The sequence below is a fragment of the Poecile atricapillus genome, chromosome Z (genome assembly GCF_030490865.1).
Source record: "Poecile atricapillus isolate bPoeAtr1 chromosome Z, bPoeAtr1.hap1, whole genome shotgun sequence".
Classification (NCBI taxonomy): domain Eukaryota; kingdom Metazoa; phylum Chordata; class Aves; order Passeriformes; family Paridae; genus Poecile; species Poecile atricapillus.
Genome location: NC_081289.1, coordinates 42,230,035 through 42,243,157, shown reverse-complemented (window position 1 = coordinate 42,243,157; position 13,123 = coordinate 42,230,035). Strand labels below are relative to the sequence as shown.

The following is a 13,123-nucleotide window of genomic DNA, read 5'->3' as shown; positions in this document are numbered from 1 at the left end:
GGGCTGTGTGCTATTCTGAGTTCAATTCAATCTGAGTACTTGAACACTGCTGTAAACAGCACTTCAAAATCTGACACACATTTCATCCAGTCTGAAATACTTATGACCTCCATAAGCTGAAGTGTATGTTATTCTTTTATTTTCTAGGTAGAGTAAAAGGAAAAACCTATTAGATATTTGGCTCAATCTTAGTGCTATACATTAAGTTAGGAGTTAATAATTTATTAATTGTCATTCAAGAAATCATTATCACATTTGACAGTTTTTGGAGGGGCTTTGCTTTCTTCTTTAAAGGACCTTCAACTACAACAATCAGCTAGGGAAATATTCTGACATACAGATTTGACATGTTATTTTGATTTACATATTAAAGTGAGAAAAAGCTACATGCTTTCACAAACATATATAATTTTCAAATTTTGCAGTGCTTAACAGATTTAAAACTTTTTGATTCTTCTGTAGTAGGTTTTGTATAGCAGAATTTATGTCACTATGTTACCCATTATGCCTGCATTGCCCCCCAGTAGGTCGTTTTTTCACAAGAACTCCCTCTTAACTACATAGATAAATTACATAGTTTAATATTATCAGCACGATGAATTTGCTTAAAAATGGAAAACAAACAAAATTGTATCAAGAAGCAGCCCAGTAAACAACCAAGCACCCTCCATTAATTTCTCTTGGAGATAGGCAAGCATGGCACACTGGGAGAAAGCCAATAAAAGCAACTCTTTTATTTCCTAATGTTCCACAAGATAGCAATTCTCTGGTGCTGTAAGGCACAATCACATTTAACATTCTATCTTAAAACAAACATAACACCATGATTTATTTCAGCAAAGTGAAAATGAAGCAAAAAAAAAATACTGACAACCACTCATACGGTACAGAACAACAACAAAGTGCATCAAACTTCAGCAGCTCAACAAGGTACAGCTTCACTGAAAAGGTCCCAAACCAGTGGCCAAAACACCAGAAACAGGCAATTTCTGCTCATGGCTGGTTCTACTGCCACCACCTCGCCCTGACAGTGCTGCACAAGACCCCAGGCAGGGGCTGAGCATTGCTTCCCACCTTCCCTGTGGGCATCTCTGGGCACATCCTCTCCTCCAGAAGACCATGGCAGGCCAGCAGCTCTGAAGCCTGACAGGCACAGCAGACAAACTCTAAGAAGGTTGCATGGTCCAGCATATAGTTCACACAGGGATTTCTGAGCAGGTAGTTTATTTTGGTTTTGGCAGAGCTGCTGAGTGCCATCACGTGAGTGCCAGCAAAAAAAAATCCCCACTTAATTCTCCAGGAGTGGTCCTGGACCTGCAGCGAGGAACCAGCCCACCCAATTTACTCACTATTGAAAAGACCAGGTCACAGCAGAGGCTTAGTAAACTGACTCTACCTCAATACCAAACATTAATCATCAACTTCAACTTACAAACGAGTGCTCGCTGCCTCTGTAGTGCTTTAAAAATATCCACACAGCCTTCCAAAGGCACTCTGCAAGGGCTACCACCACCCTACTCACTTCTCAACGCAGCGTTTTAACAAAAGGTTTCCAGCAGTCAGACTGGATTAACTGCATCTGAAATCTCACCAGGGTCTGCAGACAGACCCTCTTTACTTTGAGAGCTTCTGTGCCACTTCAGATGCTTTGTATTGTTAATTGGCAGCAGAGCCAGAAAGAGCTCTCACAGGAACTGACTTTTAATACATACATGAGGCTCAGGTTCTATCAAGGGAGGAATAACGTTTGCATTTTTGGAGTTTAAGCATCTTAAGAACATAACATTTATCACAGCCAAAGGAAAACGAGGTTATGCAAAATACTTACTTCGGAAATGTTCTGAGGCATAATAGTACACATCCTCATAGCCCTCGTGGTAATCCTCCTCTGGCCGGTACTTTTTGCCTTTTCTTCTTCTCGATCTTCTTATCTGCTTGACAAAGCCCAAGAAGCGCTCCATCTCCTTCCTCACTCACAGCCCCAGCCAGCAGCCCCCTGCGCCCTGTGCTTCACAAAGAGCTGTCCCAGCATGAATCAAGCGCTGGAGCAGAGCTGCAGCTCCCACCAGCCGCTCCGCTACCATCAAACAACCCCTCCCTTATCTCAGCTGTGACTAGGAAGCATATTGTTTTCCCTTTTTTCAAAAAAAAAGGGACAACACACACAGACACACTTTATCAAATCTAGTGACTGGAATATTTCAACCTGAAAATAAATAAAGGAGGAAAGCATTGAAGCAAAAGGAGAATTTCAGGATTTCAAGCTGTTATTAAGCAGCAGAGGACAAAGTTGAAGAGACCTGCTTGCCAGCAAGGGGAAGCCCAGCACTGAGAGCTCTCTATCCTGTGTCTCCATCATTTGAAGAGGGGCTGGGAGGCGGGGATAGATGTTAGTCAATGGACTGAACCATATCTCAAGGCAAAACAGGTTTCCATTCAGCAGTTAAATGCTGCCCTCATATCTACCCGAGCACAGGCTCAGGAGCACGTTTGATTTCATTTGTTGTAAGAACAGGAAACATGCCGATCCATTTCTGGCGTCTCATGCACTGGATGAATAAACAGCAAAGTGGTTTAATCCATACACACAGCCCACTCACCGGCAAGTGTGCGCCGAATGTGTTAATTGGAGCAGCAGGGAGAAAGCTCGGCAGCTGTTAAAAAATGACACATATACCCACTGGGCATTAGTGTATTCTAATCACTGCTGGATCTAAACATTAAAAGGCACTCCAGACAGGTCTCCTATGGAGCTGGCCAGGGCATATGGCAATAGGCAAACAAAGGAAACGACATCACAAGCACACTATGACAATACTCATTTCAAATCCTAGCAGAGTTCAAAAAACTTTAAAATTAAGGTGCAGCAGATTATCCTCTGCACAGGGTGAGAGAAGCAAAAAGCCTGAAAAGGCGCTGGTTCTCTTCTCTTGCTGCGTGCCTGAAAGCCACATGCATTCCCTAAGATAAGGCTGGAATTTCATCCGTGTTTCTGATGAAGTTTCCCTCCCACACAAAAACAAAAGCAGTGACTGCTCGAATCCTATCACGTTGACATCTGTCAGGGGTTTTTTATTGTAATCACGTTCCTGCAAGCCCAGTGAAATCTCTAGTCTATCAGGACCTCTCCTGTCTGCTGGCACAAGTCAGGGATCAAGCAGTAACCTCAGTCAAACTATGTGCTGAACATGGTCACTTGCATCCAGGCTCCCAAGAGATACCATTTTGCACTTAGGAGCATAAGGAAGTCAGAAAATCTTCCTGTAAAACAGATTTTACAGGTTCATCATTTGGAAAAGGAAGAGCACGCAGAGTAGGGATTAGGAAATGCAGACATTTCAGTGAGTCATTTTGCAAAGAGTAAATCAGGGCACTGTTTTCAAAAGCACAAAAGAAGTAAAGCAAAAACCAGGATTGTAACTTAGCAATTCTGTTTCAAAGAAGCATGCAGAGATTGATCAATATTAAGTTGGAATGTTCTAGTTTTGAAACGTGGAAGTTTTAAGTAAAGGTCAGCTAGACCTAATACCTGACGATCCTAAAACAAACACACACTGAAAGATGGAAAGGGAATTCTTTTGGGCTTCTTTCAGCTTTCCAGGTATTTTAAAACAATATTGTCACAAACCACATTCATTTTACCTGTAAAACCTTAAAAACCCCTGGGTGCTCCTGCCAAGCTCCCCACAGGAATACAGACTCATCCTCCTTGACCTCACCAGCCCTGCTTTTCCTGCTGTGAAAATGCAGCCGCTGTCGCTAGCTGATGAACACCCCCAGGGCACCACCAGAACTATTTTTAGTGAAACTTCTATAAGGAGGTTGTGTTTCATTACAAGTCTGTTTTTATCACACAGCTTTCAACTTTCAAATGGTAAAGACCTTAGAGGAATATCACAGGCATATTACCAAAAATAAACAAGCCAATAAAACTTCACCTATGGACTTTAGGAAGGGATCACTGTATGTTTTAAAGGTTTCAACTTGCATCTCTTCTGTGATCTGCCACCAAGCAGCAAAAACATTACTGTCACGAAACATGAAAACCAAAGATGTAGCCTACAGCAGAGGCAGCACTCTCTCTTTTCAGGGAGGGAAATGCTGGTTTGTTGCCCCATTGAGGACTCTCCCCGACAGATGTGAAAAGGTGTTTGCAGGTATCAGAAACAGTCAAGACAGAAGTCTTGCAGCCATCACTGCTCCATGAAGTTAAATTATTAAGTTCAATTCAAAATTACAAAGCTTTTTAAAAAGGAGAAAATGTAAAACTTTCTGGTTTTTAAACTGTCTTCGAAATGAAAGCTGAAATCTGGAATCAAGCAGACACACTTGGCTTTTATTAAGTAAAAACAACCTTTTCCAGGGCCTCTGTTACTAAACATGCAGCAGCAGAAGCAGCTTCCCTAGTCCTCAGCACATCCCAGAGAGACTTTGGTCCTCTCCATAACAAGAAACATAAGCAAATAAGAAGATAAGAAGAGCAACCAAATGCTCTGAAGTAGCAGCACAAGCAGCAGGTGCAGGACATCAACTGCCTGACCACTTTCTAAAGAGAACTAATGTAAGCTTGGGCAAATTTTGAGCTTCGGAAAGTACATTATTACCTTGTGCAATGGACTTCCCCATCTCTCCCATGCTCCTGAGGTGCATCACACAGCTACATGGCTGCTATAGTAAAGCAAAAAAACAATGCACAAAATGGCATTACTGGCCAGTGCTCATGGCAATAGCTCCCACCTATGTTGTGTGTAAAGTACGAAGGGGCTGCAGGGGAGCACAAGCTCTCCCCAGATAAGCAGAGGGGCTTCAAGCTCTGCTGCACTTCACTCTATCCCACCACCTACTGCTCCCTACAAACACCAGGCTCCATCTCCTATGCCAAAGATGCAGAAGCAGGCCCACGGTTTCTAACACACAAACTGACGATCCTGCCAGCATGTAAATCCTATACTCATTTCCTTTTACGTGAATGCAAACAGCAGACACACATAACTTCAGAATTTTTACATACTTTTTGAAAAAAACATAGAGCAAGCTAAGCTTTTAACTAGATTTTCTCTGAACTAAAATACTGTGGTATTCACGGCAATTTAAATAGAAGGAAATACCTTAACTGAGGACATTGTTGTTATATATTAATACAAGTTGGAGCATTAAGTGCTTTACTATACTAGTAAGACTTCTGAACAAAACTTTTATTTCATGTGCATTACATACCACTGTTACTGTTTGCTGAAAATACTGGAGACATTCATTAGCTACTCCTCATGCCATACCTGTAAATATTTAATCATAGCCCTACTTTCAAAGGTGTGCACAGAGAACTCAGTTTCATAAACACAGTAGTTAGAAAAAAAACACAAATAAACAACCTAACTACAGCTTTCCCCATTGCTCAGGATTCACCCTTCTGCAGCTTCTTGTGAAGAAGAACTCATTTCTTAATGAACACGAACATGGTTCTTGCAACCTTCTGCTTGAAAAGAAATAAAAAAGAAACTAATAGAGGTATACAGCAGTTTCAGAAAGGCATATTGATTGTACAGGACAAGAAGAGAAAGAAAGAAACACTGGCTTTCAAATTTTTAAAACGCCACAGATCGGAGATGACAATGAGTTTCATCCTTAATGACAAAGACAATAGGATAATTATACCCAGAGGGCATAAAATTAGATGTTGGTTTATATTCTGAAGTTGTCTCTGAACTAGAATTTGGAGAATCAATTTTCTGGTGTTGTAATGCCACAACACAAAGTTGCAATGTAAATATGACTGAAGCTCTTTGGCTCATCCCTTTTGCCTACTCCAATCAAAGCAAACGTTCTATTACCATTTCCAAGTGGATTCCTTAGAAGAAGCAAGGACTGTCGTGCTGTCTCCAGCATGATTGGCATAACAAAAATTTTGCCATGTGGCACCAATTAGATGACATTTGCATACTCCATTCTGATAATTAATTTGTTTAAGTTAAGGAGAAGCTCCATCAAACTGGATCAATCTCCTGTCAGTGACTTACTGGAAAAGACTTCATAGCAATAATAAAACCCACATAAATAAGACAGTCCTTGTTGAAAAGTTGAACTGAAGCATAAATGCTTTTGCAGCCACGGATAATTTTCTAGACTTGTCTTTATACTCCACACAGAGCAAAGATTAGGTTTCTCATCATGTGAAATATCTGCATTCAACATTTTATTTTCACAAAATTAGCTATACAATTATCAAGGTAAACTTTCAGAAATGACATACTTATTTTCTACAGCACTTTTTCCAGTATTTGGGAAAAGCAGCAGGAAAAACATCTTGGTATCCAAGGATAAGACACTAAGGTAGTAAATATTTAACAAGTATTTCCATTTGAGTGGACCTGCAAACATGATGCTTTGAAACCAGAGCCTGTATATGAAGCAAGACTCTCTAATGTGTTGCATTATAAATACAGAATGGAATGTGCACCAAATATTAACAGTTTGGGGCAGGTATTTTGCACCCTGTTAATCAGTATGTTTCAGTGTTTAAAAGCAGAACAGTTTAGACAGATGAACTCTCCTGTATCTCCCTCTGCTTCTCTGGGCAGCCCCTAAAAGTCTTCTGCTTGGGGAATGAATGTCCCTTACTGGGAGGCAATGATGTAAGAGAGCACACAAGGGCAGTTGCAGAGATCTACCTGCTTCAGGTTACTCTTGTGGAAAAAAAAACCACAGAATTTTACATGGACAATACAAAAATTAAGATTAATATAAACAGCTCTTGGAGGCTAGCTGACTAGATGAGACAGGTTTTTTCCCACCTCCCTCAAACCCCTAAGCATAAAGGTACAGCAGACCTCAAAGGGAAGAACCAATCATTTCTTCTCTGGTTCTCCTTCAGCTGAGGGATGTCTTTGATAATCTGCTGTCATTGTTTTGAAGACCAGCAATAATTAACAAAAGAACTATTCCCCTTATTTATCTTACAGTATCATCTTTCCTGACTTTCTAGTTTTTCAAGTGATGTTTGTTCACATGTGATAATTGCTCATGTCAAGGCTGCAATTTTCCACTCCTTGACCTGTATCCTGGTGCAAAATGTGAGCTTATCAATTTGAAAAATTATAAAATGCCTGTAATCAACAATCTATTACACTCTATAACAACATATGGCCCATATATGCAGAAGCAGTGCTGTGTACAAAGCCAATATTGTGTGTGAGGAGTACCTAGCAGCAGCCCAAGAGCCCCTGAGGTGCTACTGCCCCACCCGAGACCCCGCTGTCAAGCCAGATTCTGAACACAAGTTTTGTTCTCTTCCTAAATACATCTAAAAAGAGCATTGAAGGCATGGGACATACTAAGTATTACACTGCACATCTCTCGCATTTGACAGTTTATATACATGCAGGATAACCAGTGCATTCTCTCTAGAATGCTGCTCTGGGAGAACTGGATGGTGATAAAATACTGCTGATCCGCTACTGCTACTTTTAAGATCTGATACTTGTTATACACTCTTAAATTATCAGTTTGCTCAGATTTTAATGCATTACATTCAGTTGCACAAGTCATACATTCTTGTTATTAACTGCTCACACAGAATCATGGAACATTTTTGTCTTCTGGTCCTAAATTAATGCAAGACTTGAGAGTTGTAGTTCAGCTTTTGCGTCACCTAGTTGTAAATTAAGTTAACTGTCAACTATTTTTTCTTGTAACTCTTTTTTCGTTTTTTTTTTTTTTCAAGTGAACACACACACATTTTCAATACTTTGAAATAAAGAACTTGAGTTCCTTATTGTATTTTATCATATATGTTGTTTTGTATTAACAACCCCAGTGGTTTTGCCTTTTTGCAAAATTTTCTCACATAAAAGTGTGCTCACAAATGTGAATGCCAACACAGGGATGAGGGTAAAAAAGAACACAAAGGACAGAAGAAGAGGCTACTTTCATTTAGAGGGGACTAGGGGACTGCTTGTGTGTACAATACAAGAATGCTGCCTCTCATATATGGAGAATGCCAAGAAATCTTTGTGGTGCTGTTTTGAAAGGGTCACTTGTCAAGTTGAATTTCATGCAGAATGTATGCTTCAGGGAAAAAGACACTTTCTTTCCTCCCTTCAATTCAGCTAAAGCCGTTTGCATACATTCTATTTTCTTCTTGTCTTTCTAACCTATTTGGCTTTAAGTAAGTGACTAATTAGAATATACAAATATGCTAACTTTACCACCACCAAGGAAATACTGCTCAGGTAAAATTAAGTACAAAAAAGATTTGAATTTCCTTAATGTTTTGTGACACCAATAATCATTCTACAAGAAAAGCTAAGCAGAGAACTATTTCAACCATTCGTAAAACCCCTTCAGGGTTAAACCAGTAGACTGAAATTTAAAATACTAAAACTAGAACACAGCTCTTTGGAAAGTCTAAATTAAAGGTGTTTTCATCTTTCTAAAGGAATGTAGCAAATGGCTAGAGGGAACACTACCAAGATTTTGCATCATGTGTCTGTTTTATGCACAAAGGGTATCTCAAATCAACTATGAAATACATATGAAGAAGTGGTTTAGAATTTGGATATTGTTTTTACTCCTCCCTGTGTAAAAAGCCATTGCATTTCCCTAATTTTTGATTTTTCAACAACTGTACATCTCAACTCTAAACAATAATTAAAAGGCACATAGAGCACTGGAAAGCATGAATAATTAATTTATGAAATTATAGCTGGCCAGAACAAAAATACCAACCTAATACATTAAATGAGATTCTTAGAACAAAAGCATCAAAATATTTTCTTAGGCTGCAGTCCACAGGAGCTATAGTGTGCCATCAAACAAAGCTGCAGAAAGTGGGATTTCACAGTTAATTGACAGTGGAAGACCTCTTTAAATACATTGTGTGAGATTCAAGATAAGTCACAGGAGAATCAATCATTCAACAGCTCTTTTACATGTAAGAGTTCATGCAAGAGACTTTCTGCTTTCCCCCTCTTGTCTCACCAATATTTAGTTTAGAAGAGCAGTAAACACCTTGTTATATTTCATTATTGAAAACATCCATCAGTCGTATATTTTGCATTTCTCTGAAGAACCAATTATTGCAACAAGAAATGTGTATAATTTGCTTAATAAACTGAAAGAGCAGTTAGAAGTAATAAAAGATGGGCAACGGGAAAGAAATCGGAAGGGAAAAATATGAAAAATCTGGAAGTAACTGTGAAATTGAAGTAATGGAGAAGTACCTCTGGGATAAAAAACCACAGGCATACAGAAAGTTGAGCTATGTCCTGAGGGTCAAAATGTAGTAGATCAATAGATCTACTTATCTAATTATCAGGGTCAAAATGTAGTAGATAAATAGAAAGATTTTATTGCAGGTGAGCTCTGACAAGAACAAAATTCTGCTTAATTGTCTAGAAAAGACTACTGCAGAGAAATTCCTCATTATAATCACATGAATTTACAAAAAAAGACTATGTAAATATATATGCAAATTAAATCATCCATCTGGAGTCCACTGCCCTAGAGGCACAGGCCAACATGATTGCGATGAAGAATCCAGTTCTTCAGATGGATTAACCCTTCTCCTGCTCTCTCAACACTCTCCATGTCCACTTTTAAGTAATTCCTGTTGTCTTTAAACAATCTGAAACTGCAAAGCATACAGTAAAAAGAACAATAAAGAGACTTGAAAGGCAAAAAGGACAACTTCACATGTAACCTCACAGTAATGAGGCCCAAGTACATGTCCACAGCACTGAAGGATCGAGGTTTCCATCCACCAGCCCTCAATAGCAAGGCCCATTGAACATTAGTGCGGTACTTCATCTCTCTCACGCCAAACCGCACTTTGGGAAATGAGAGCTGCTGACACCTCTTTATGTATGAGGTTTCACTTCCCTTCTGTTCCCATTCCAAGGGCACAGAACAGGTTCTGCTGTTCAGTTTGTAATTTGTTTCCTAGTTCAAGTCCAGCTTTTTCCATCCAGGGGAACAGAAAAAAGAAAAATTAAAAGAAAAAAAAAAAGAGAGAAAATCTGCTTAATGCTGCTTCTAAGATGTTAACAAAGGAAATACAGACGAAGCAAATGCACAGACTTCAAAATTGTCTGCTCTGTCCTCTATGAGGACAGCCTTCCTGTGTTTGAATGTTAAGAAGCAAACCAAAGAGAGGAAAAAAAAACCAAAAAACCCAAAAAACCAAACCAAAAAAAAAAAAAAAAAAGCAAGCATCGCATCCTAGGCTTCTGAATCTCATTTTCTTCTGCTATACAGTTTGACATTTTCTGCTGTAAATTCACTCTTTCAATAACAACTTTGCCATATAAAATTGCGGGACTAAATATAATCACTTGTTCAGTGTTGCACTCCTTACAGGGTAATAATAAAGGCCATAACAAATAATTCTGATTTTACTTGTAAAGACTATGAGATCCTTGACCTCAGCATACATTTCAGAAGCAACAGAATAATTGAGGTTTCTTCTCTTTGAAAGCTGACAGCTCCTGAACAAAAGGTTACTTGGATTTTACATTCTGTGACACTCAGCAGAGACAACATAGTCTGATTTTTCAAACTCCTCCTTAGTGATGCTTTGTATACCAGGATTTACTTCATTCCTCTCCCGTGGCACTCCTCATCAATGGTAAATACAAATGCTTTTCAAGCTGTTCTCAAGAAGTCATCCCTAACACATCCACTTTACAACACTTATTAACAATCATTTTCATCCTCACACTCTGTCCCGTGCTCTTCAGTATAATGCATACCTTCAGGCATTGCTTCTGTCTTGATACACAGATTGTAATGTGGGAATTCACAACTCCTGGAGTTTTTGTGCTGTATGATATATTTGGTCACATGAGGAAAAATGTGCATATCAAGAAATACATAGTATTCGTCTCTGTTAATTATTAGTCAGAGAAAATTAATATACTGCTCAGAGCAAATTTCTTATTTCCTGACACATACATAAAGTGGTAGAGTTTGACATTAATCCCCTCAAGATTCAAGAGACCAAGATACTCAGAGACCTGTTTTCACCAACACTAACAAAATAATAAAAGAAAATACTAGGGAAATTTTACACCACACCAGTTAAATCATTATCAGTTACTGTGCAAAACTGACACAGCTAAAACTTCACTATCCCAAACAATTTTGTAACTACTGCAAATATCCCAAGAAACCTTTTCACTGTTTTAGATGCTCAGAATACATCTATCGCTCTAAAACATGGAAATTCAGACAGCATGTGTATTTTACAAACTGATTTGTTAATTATTGATATTTGGATTACCCAACCATTAACATTTTGCTCAGAAGCACTAGAACAATTCAATAGACACGCTCATGCATTCTGCCTGGTTTTATACCTTTTTGTGCAGACTATCACATGGTATTGACTGACAATTAAAAGTCTTTTATAAACTGTTCTGCAATTCTTCTTTCTCCTTAAAAAAAAAATCTCCTTAGGTCTGAGTTCAATCCCTTAAAAAAAAGGGTGTCTCAGGTATTTACAATTGACCATCCTAATCTCTACTCTTGGAGTTGTCTTTCCTGCAAATTACTTCATGCACTACTTATTCAGGTGTAGATGACACAATTTTTGTACTGCTATGATACAGGATGTCAATCTAGAAATCTTTTAAGAAGTAAACCTCTCTCACTGTCCCACTGAGCTGAACATGATGCCTGGTGGTAGCAAGGACTATGAAAATCAGCAGCTGCTGCATCAGATGCTCCCAGCTGCACTGGTATTGCCGCATCCTAACTTCAGATGCAGTCGTGCCACGAGTTTAGTTTTGCTTAAGAAATACATTAAAAAAATTAATGTCACACTCATTTAAAGAAGAAAAAAGTGAAGTTTTCTGCTGGGCCTAAAAATCACATCCTGGAAGCCAAGAGCAGTAGCTTGACATTTCATTTTCCAAGAAGTCTAAACAACCACAATAAATTTACAAATGTAGACATGCTGTACTGTTAAATTTCATTTCACGCTTAGTAAGCAAACATTATCAAACTGTAAGTAGTGTCATCCTCTGTCTTTTCAGTTAGAAATCTTGTAGCCAATAAAGGTGTGACCTTGAAATATTCCACAGATGGATGAAGTCACTTAATTTGCTAGTCCCTTTGTTACACATTTTGCAGAATTGCAAAGTTAGGTCACATTTACTCCGATTTCACTTTACAGTGACTTCACAAACTGAGTCACTAAAAGTGCATTAATGAACCATGTGTCTGAACCGTCATGAAAAATTCAGTTTTGAAATTAAAAATGCTGAGACAATGCAGAAGCTAATTGTTTTATATATGTAGTACTCCTAGAATTATTTTTACTGTCAAAACATAAAAAGTAAACCTGTATGCTATTTTTCTAATACACTGTCAAAACCAAAAGTTTTCTGTTTGTGAAAATAGATGGCCTTGTGTGAAAGTTTGATGAAGTGTTACAGAACACAGGCATCAATTCATCAGGATTTTTCACGTGGACTGAATCTACTTTGATGTTTATTTTAAAGGGAAAAGTAAAGGAAAAATTCCAATGCTGTTTTCTTAAGGGATAGTTATTGTTTTCTGATACTCCTACTGCATTTAATACACCACACCAGAGTACAGCCAAACATAAAAGGTACAACAATGTACCTTTTTTAATGACTTAGTTAACTAAAAAAATCCTGTTCGGTTACAAGACACAATGATTCATTACCACTTCAAATCTTATTGAATACATCAAATAACATTTTTTTCAGTCCAATTACCAAGAAGACTAACTGAATAAGAATTGCAAAACTCTGAAAAGGACTTAGGATCTCTAAAGAGTTTCAAACTACTGAAAATAAACAAAGAAGTTGAAAAATAAGCATTTTGCATCCTAAAAGAAAAAAAATAAAAAGCAAACAAAAGTTAATTTGTAGTACTGCTTGGTTGCTTCTAAGTACCAAGTTCTTCTTTTTTTTTGTCTCAAATGATTCTCTTCTGGAAGATCCACCATGCCCACCGCACCAACACCTATCCCAAGAACTGATTCCCCACAGGGATAGAACAACTTTGAAATCAGAAAGACTCTGCAAAAAAAATAAAATTGAGCTTCATGCCACCACACCCAGGAACAGACACAGCTTCCATCTAAATTGTACATAGTTTG

The 13,123-nt window shown here is 38.4% G+C and overlaps 1 protein-coding gene across 1 annotated transcript in view; it reads right to left on the bottom strand.

The window, feature by feature from the left end:
* LOC131573284 (glutamate receptor-interacting protein 1-like) overlaps positions 1 to 1,961 on the bottom strand; it is a 217,369-nt gene extending 215,408 nt beyond the window's left edge. The window contains exon 1 of the mRNA XM_058827083.1: positions 1,829 to 1,961. Within this exon, the coding sequence (XP_058683066.1) occupies positions 1,829 to 1,961 (133 nt within the window). The remainder of the gene's footprint in view (positions 1 to 1,828) is intronic.
* Positions 1,962 to 13,123: the final 11,162 nt, after the last annotated feature.